This window comes from Peromyscus maniculatus, chromosome 20 (genome assembly GCF_049852395.1).
Source record: "Peromyscus maniculatus bairdii isolate BWxNUB_F1_BW_parent chromosome 20, HU_Pman_BW_mat_3.1, whole genome shotgun sequence".
Taxonomy (NCBI): domain Eukaryota; kingdom Metazoa; phylum Chordata; class Mammalia; order Rodentia; family Cricetidae; genus Peromyscus; species Peromyscus maniculatus.
In genome coordinates this window covers 70,444,813-70,452,273 of record NC_134871.1, presented here as the reverse complement: position 1 = coordinate 70,452,273, position 7,461 = coordinate 70,444,813, and the positions used below count along the sequence as shown (strand labels likewise).

The 7,461-nt window shown below is 54.0% G+C and overlaps 1 protein-coding gene across 3 annotated transcripts in view; it reads left to right on the top strand.

Moving 5' to 3' along the window:
* Positions 1–3,557: 3,557 nt before the first annotated feature.
* Positions 3,558–7,461, top strand: part of Bin2 (bridging integrator 2) — a 27,493-nt gene continuing 23,589 nt past the window's right edge. For 2 of the 3 annotated variants that reach the window (XM_016000445.3, XM_042264930.2), the window contains exon 1: positions 3,558–3,706. In XM_016000445.3, coding sequence (XP_015855931.2) covers positions 3,626–3,706 — 81 coding nt within the window. In that variant the 5' untranslated portion in view covers positions 3,558–3,625. Of the gene's footprint in view, positions 3,707–3,753; positions 3,991–7,461 lie in introns of those variants that run through there. The other variant, XM_042264931.2, reaches the window with a different exon arrangement.

Sequence of the window (7,461 nt, the reverse complement as noted above, 5' to 3'; positions counted from 1 at the left end):
AGGGGTGAGAGGGAGGGGGGAGACCAGAAAGGAAGAGGCAGCCATTCAGGGCTGGAGTTGAGCGTGAATCAGCACTTTGAGGTGGAGACTAAAATAGGCAACCGGATCTTGAGCTCTAGAAACCCCACACAGCCAGGAAACCGATAACTCTGTGTTGTCCTGACCAGCTCAGGGTGTCAGGAATGGCCTGGGAGAAACAGAGGGGAACTGAAAGGAGAAGTTTTGGCCAGTGAGAAGCAGCTTTTCACAGCAATCACTAAAGAGCAGATGGGTAGGCTGGGGGAGGAGACCTGCAGCAGGAGAGCTGGCTGAGGCAGATCCCCCTGCCTGCAGCAGGAGAGACAGTCTCTACATCCGTGTGTGTGTGTGTGTGTGTGTGTGTGTGTGTGTGTGTGTGTGTGTGTTATGACCTCTACCCCAGTGTGTGTGTGCTATGACCTCTACATCAGTGTGTGTGTGCTATGACCTCTACATCACTGTGCTATGACCTCTACATCAGTGTGTGTGTGTGCTATGACCTCTACATCACTGTGTGTGCTATGACCTCTACATCAGTGTGTGTGTGCTATGACCTCTACATCAGTGTGTGTGTGCTATGACCTCTACATCAGTGTGTGTGTGCTATGACCTCTACATCACTGTCTGTGCTATGACCTCTACATCAGTGTGTGCTATGACCTCTACATCACTGTGTGTGTGTGCTATGACCTCTACATCACTGTGTGTGTGTGCTATGACCTCTACATCACTGTGTGTGTGCTATGACCTCTACATCAGTGTGTGTGTGCTATGACCTCTACATCACTGTGTGTGTGCTATGACCTCTACATCAGTGTGTGTGTGTGTGCTATGACCTCTACATCACTGTGTGTGTGTGTGCTATGACAGGCTGGACTGGAGTCAGGATGCCTGAATTCCCGTCCTAATTCCACCACAGAGGATTTGGGGTAATCTAGGAGAATTATCAGTCCTTCCTGTTACAAGAAACAGTTTTTGTTTTATTTTCTTGTTGTTTTCTATCAAAGGTAGTTAGCCCATCAAAGGCCATGGTCCTTAAACCAGCCCACGCCATCTTGTGGCATGCCTGTTTGCATGACCCGCAGGCATTCCCAAGCTTGATCTTACTCTTCCCTCAGCACCAATGAGTCAATTGCACCAGAGAGCTTCTTAGTAGTGCACATCTGCAAGCCCAGCACTCGGAAGGCTGAAGCGGGATTGCCTAAGTTCAGGCCCCGTCTCAAGCAAACACTAAGAAAGAAAAGTGCTTCTTAGGAGGTAATCGTCAGGACACTTTGCTGAAGTTGTGACGTCCTGGGAGTGACACACATATTGGGCTTCTGCTAACGACACCCTGGCTGCCCGTTTTATCTTCTCCCAGCATCTCAGCAGGACCAAGAGTCTCTGTATTTCTCTGCTCTTTCCTAGTCTATAATGAAGTCCTTCCATTTTCTTAATCTGCCTTTTCCAGGCCATCATCGAAACTAATGTCCATTCCCTAACCACCTATTGCTTGAAAAATTTGTATCCATCTCCATAAACGAATCAAGCGCATTACCGGATGATCATCCGATTGCCAATCTACCACCACACTAAGCACCTTGAGACGGGGGTTGCCTTTCACGCTTGGCTTCCCAGTGTACTGCAATGCTTGGTGCACTACTGACCTTGAGTGCAGTGTCTATTTGCCTGAAAGAAATTGAAAGCAATGGCAGGCAATTTGGGGCAGGCCTCCAGCTTCCCTCTGCATCCCACAGGAAGTCACTTATGACATCTTCCTTTCCTTGAGGGGATTTTACCAGCTCTCTGAGGTTCTGGAATAAATGGTTACCCCAAACCTTGTATCCATCCATGCCTTTCAGCTAGCCCCTCTAAGTGATCAGGCGGAACGTCACTGGAAGAAGACCTATTCCCTAGAGAAACCATAGTTGTAATCTCTGTTGTCCACCCCAACTTGTATAATCCGTGTCTAAATTCCCATTCTGTGTCCATCTAACGTGCTGTGCTTTGACCCGAAAGGCTTGCTTGCCATTGTCCAGTTCAGGCTTCTCCTGCGATCTCCTCCTCAGCACTTTATTTCTTTTTGGCTTTTTTGAGACGAGGTCCCTCTGTGTAGCTCTGGCTGTCCTGGAACTCACTTTGTAGAACAGGCTGGCCTCCAACTCACAAAAATCCACCTGCCTCTGCCTCCCAAGGGCTGGGATCAAAAGTGTGGCTCCTCCTCCTCAGTACTTTATTCATGACATCCCCCTTCCTGAGGACATCATCTCTCTTTCCAGTCTTCCTCTCAAATCCAGATCTGGATTCTGCCCACCTTCTGTCCCTACAATTTCCAGGCTTACAGCCGGCTAAACTGCAACCCAGGCTGAGACATAAGCCACCCAGCATCAATATCCATACAGCCCATTGGTGGTTTCTGGTCCACTAAACGTCCTCACTGAGTGGAACTCAATCTTCTCTGTCCCCTCATTTCAGTCCTTTTCAGGTCCCGTTCAGCTTTTGGAAACCAAGGGTACACATTCGAAGACCCTGTTCAATGGGGCATTCTTTTCCCACCCCAGGGCCAGCGTTTCCACGTTGGTCTCGTGCACCCACCAAAGTCCACCGTAAACAAGCCCTTCTTGGCCAGCTTCCTCAGAACAACCCAGCTGCCCTCTCAGCTCCAAATGCCCCCGTGGACGCCAGCCTGTTGCCTGGGGAAGCACTTGAGCTGGACAGTGGTCTGCCACTGTGGTCCTCCTGGGCAGCTGGACAGTGGTGTGCCCAGTGGTTAGCTGGATGGTGGCATGCCCAGTGGTCCTTGCAGGGAACTGGACAGTGGCATGCCCAGTGGCTAGCTGGATGGTGAGGTGCCCAGTGGTTAGCTGGACGGTGGCATGCCCAGTGGCTAGCTGGACGATGGTGTGCCCAGTGGTCCTTGCAGGGAACTGGACGGTGGCGTGCCCAGTGGTTAGCTGGACGGTGGCATGCCTCAGTGGCTAGATGGACGGTGGCGTGCCTCAGTGGCTAGATGGACGGTGGCGTGCCTCAGTGGCTAGATGGACGGTGGCGTGCCTCAGTGGCTAGCTGGACGGTGGCGTGCCTCAGTGGCTAGCTGGACGGTGGCGTGCCTCAGTGGCTAGCTGGACGGTGGCGTGCCTCAGTGGTTAGCTGGACGGTGGCGTGCCTCAGTGGTTAGCTGGACGGTGGCGTGCCTCAGTGGCTAGCTGGACCGTGGCGTGCCCAGTGGTTAGCTGGACCGTGGCGTGCCCAGTGGTTAGCTGGACCGTGGCGTGCCCAGTGGTTAGCTGGACCGTGGCGTGCCCAGTGGTTAGCTGGACCGTGGCGTGCCTCAGTGGTCCTCCCGGGAAGCTGGATGGCGTGCCCAGTGGCTGGCTGGACGGTGGCGTGCCCAGTGGCTGGCTGGACGGTGGCGTGCCTCAGTGGTCCTCCCGGGAAGCTGGATGGCGTGCCCAGTGGTCCTCGCAGGGTGGGGTGGGGTGGTCCAGGCCGCCCAGGCCCTGCAGGCTGCAGGCAGGGTGTGAAGGCCCGCCCCTCTGGGCCTGGCGCGAGGCATGCTGGGAGGCCGCACTTCCTCTCGGGGCCTCTAGAAACCACAGGACGGGGCAGCGCCCCCGCAGCCGGCAGGATGGCAGAGGGCAAGGCGGGCGGAGCCGCGGGCCTCTTCGCCAAGCAAGTGCAGAAGAAGTTCAGCAGGGCCCAGGAGAAGGTAGGCAGCCCGGCCTCGGGGGCCCGGGCCCGGAGAGGGGTCCTGCGCCCAGACACCCAGGGGGAGCGGGTGGCCTTGAACACGGGCCGAGGTGGGAGCAGCAGCCGCAGCCGCGGGGACAGCTGCCCCCCGGGAGCCCTCTGCAGCCCTCAGCCTGGCCCAGAAAGGGCGACAGGAAGGCACAAGCGGTGGTAGCCCCCGGGGTCGCGGACTGTGTCCCAGCCGTAAAGCAAGGAGCGCGTTTCCCAGGTGATGAATCCATCGCAGGGTCCTGGCCCCCCAGAGTAAGTGACAGCGGCCCCGGTGCCCACTTAGTTTGTTTCAGGGATTCACCGAGGACCGGGATAGTCCACACAGTCCCCCACACCCCCCTGAGTGTTGTTTAAACTGGTGTGAATGGAGCCAGTGGGCAGGAGCAGAGACGGTTCGTGGCATCCTAGGCTGTGTGTGTACCGAGTTCAAGACCAGCCTGAGCTACAAGAGACTCTATGTTGGGGTGAGGAGGAGCTGTGCCCCGTAGCCTGTCCTGCTTCTTAGGCCTTCCCTTGGTGGTGACCCAGGACCTACGTGTGCCCTTCCTGAAACGGCCACCTATTCAACTGACCCCTATAACTTGCCCATCCATTCAGATTATGGGGACAGCCAGGCGTGGTGGCACAGGCCTTTAAATCCAGCACTCGGGAGGCAGAGGCAGGCAGATCTCTGTGAGTTTGAGGCCAGCCTGGTCTACAGAGTGAGATCCAGGACAGCCAGGACTACATGGAGAGACCGTGTCTCAAAAAAAAAGAAAGAGAGAGAGAGAGAGAGAGAGAGTTATGGGGACACCCTTCATGGTCTACTTGCTTGTTTGTTTTTTGAGAAAAGGGTCTTAAAATGTAGCCCAGGCTGGTCTTTGAATCCTGCAGCCTCGGTCTTCAAAGTTGCCTCTGTGTGTGTGTGTGTGTGTGTGTGACTGTTCTCAGCACGCTTCAGTTGTTTATTTTTGGAGACAAGAGTTTCTTGTACTCCCAAACTCACTATGCCTTTGAACTTCCCGTCTCCCTGCCTCCCTCTAGCTTCTGAATACTGGGATTACAGGCGTGTGCCGTCACACCTTTTGGCCGCTGGGGTTTGAACCCCGACTTTCTGCCAGCTGAGTTCCATCTCAGCCCTTTCCCTACGCCGTTAAAGGTATTTTGATTTTACCATCCGGAGCATTGTCTTTGCTCAGCCACCGCCTCCCGACTCCCGAGTAGAAAAGGTGGTTGTGGGGAGAGGCAGGCGCTAAAAGAAAAGAGCGCACGCTCTTCGTGCAGTGACCGTCTGTGTAAGATCGGTGTTGCCGTCCGGAGGTGGCACACTGGCCGCTGGAGAGGATTACGGGCGTCCGGCTGTGCACAGGCCATTGCCAGGGGAGACCGGTGGGACACAGTTGTAGATGCAGTTCTTGGTGTTGGCCTCCCGTGAGGGCGGGGAGGGGCGCTGTACAGGTCTGTCTTTTGAGGTCACGTGAAGGGCAAGAGGAGAATAAAGGGTTCGTGTGGCCAGCCTTTGTTACCTCGCTCGCCCTAACTTTGCCTCTCCGGAGGCCGTCTGACTAGACATCTGGAGGGTCTGAGCACAGCGCTGGTGGGAAGGTCTCGTTACCAGTGGGGGACAGGGAGCCCCCCTAGAGAAAGCGGCACTGTGGCTGAAGAACGACAAAGAAAAGAAAAGAAAAACAACCCAAAAGACAAAACCAAATCAACGTGATACGGCTTAGTGTGAGAGCACTTACCTATTGAGCAGAATCCTGGGTACCACAAAAGAGAAAACGTTTTAAACCCACAGGGGTCACTTGGTTTTGCCTGATTTCCTCTGGCCTGTTGTCAACATGATACTTTTTTTTTTTTGGTTTTCCGAGACAGGGTTTCTCTGTGCAGCTTTGGACCTGTCCTGGATCTCACTCTGTAGACCAGGCTGGCCTCGAACTCACAGAGATCCGCCTGCCTCTGCCTCCCGAGTGCTGGGATTAAAGGTGTGTGCCGCCACCGTCCAGCGGGTTTAGAGCCCTTTGTCTCCTTTAAGCCTAGATCCCAAAACCTTCCCTAAGGAATGTTCGGTTCTTGGCTTCAGGTCTCTCATCTATAAAAAGAGGAGGTTGATGTTCTCTATGAAACTCTATATACTAAGACCGAGTTGGAAACAGGAGGTGACCCTGAACTTCAGAGTCAAGTGTTTCCTAAGCAGAACTGGTCGTTCAGGTAGCACACTGTTCTTCTGGTCCTGGACCCTGACGAGATAGGGAGAGAGGCGCACACCCAAGTCTGCCCCGAGGAACTCGCTAGGTAGCCTGTACCCGAGACCGGGAGTTTGTGAGTTCAGGGCTGGCCTAGGCAGACACTGGACTAACAAGAGAAACGGCCTGGATGGGAGAGCTGCAGTCCTTGAGTACTGGAAAGTTATTGAGAGCAAGGTAAAGAGAGAATGTCCCCGTGAAGACGACACTCTGGGCTGAAGGTGGCTCAGCCGCTCACGTCTCTCAGCGGCTCACGGCTCTCAGCCGCTCATGGCTCTTGCTGCTAAGCCTGGTGGCCCAAGTTCAGTTCCTACCTCCTTCTTCTCCCCTTGCCGCATTCCTGATGAGCCTCTCCGCCATCTGTGCGGCCCCAGTCCCCGCAGACCCTTTCTGTGGAGGAGCTGATTGAGGAGGAAACACTCTGCACAGGCTTATGCTCCTCTGAAGGGGAAGAGGCCTGCCGACTTTTGAACACAACAGAATGAAGCACCCTTCCGTTCTGCTTTCCGGTTCCCACCGAATGCAGCGTGAGGATGCATCCTCACATTCCGTCAGCTGCTTCCCTGTCTGCGAGCTCTCTGTGGCAGACTGTCGGGTCTCCCCTGAGCAAGGGCATTTTTAAAAACCACTCCTCTGTTGTTCTTTTCCCTGTTAACATTTATGCAGCCTATATCCCCAAGAGTTTAATGTGTCAAATATTTGCAATAAATTCCTTTGTTCAGGAGGCTGAGCTGGACCTAAGGGGCATTATGAGGTGAATTAGAGGAGCTCCTGTCTGCCGGAAGCTTAGAGTCTATTTGTTTGCCTAAGATATGCACGTCTGTGGGAACTTAGCGGGCAAGGACTGGGTGGTAGGTTTTCTAGTACTGGCTGAATTTAAAATGGGAACTGTGGGTGGTCAGTAGTTCCTCCGATAAATGTAAGAGTGCCTTCCAGCTGAGGGAGGCTAGCATGGGCATGACCTGAGCCTTCCAGCTGAGGGAGGCTAGCATGGGCATGACCTGAACCTGCAGAATAGTGAGAAATGCAGCTGGAGCAGGAGAGTGTTGGGAGAAAAGCCTGAAAGAACGCAGGAGGGCTCTTAGGGAGGGCCTCCAGTTAGTGTGTGTCTGCAGACTTTCTTCAGAACTACATTAGAGTCATTACACCTGAAACAAAGGTCTGCCAACACTACACATTATCATTTAGCCCCACTCACATTACCTCAATTGACAGCATTAAATAAACTGCATTAGGCGAAGGTTCTTGCCATCAAAGAAGTAGGCTGAGGATTTTTTTCCCCCCGAGACAGGGTTTCTCTGTGTAGCTTTGCACCTTTCCTGGAACTTGCTTTGGAGACCAGGCTGGCTTCAAACTCACAGAGATCCGCCTGCCTCTGCCTCCCAGTGCTGGGATTAAAGGCGTGCGCCACCACCGCCCAGGCAGGCTGTGGATTTTTAAAGGTGTGTCCCTCCTACTCTATAGAAGAGTTAGAAGAATGGGTCAGAAGACCCTGGAA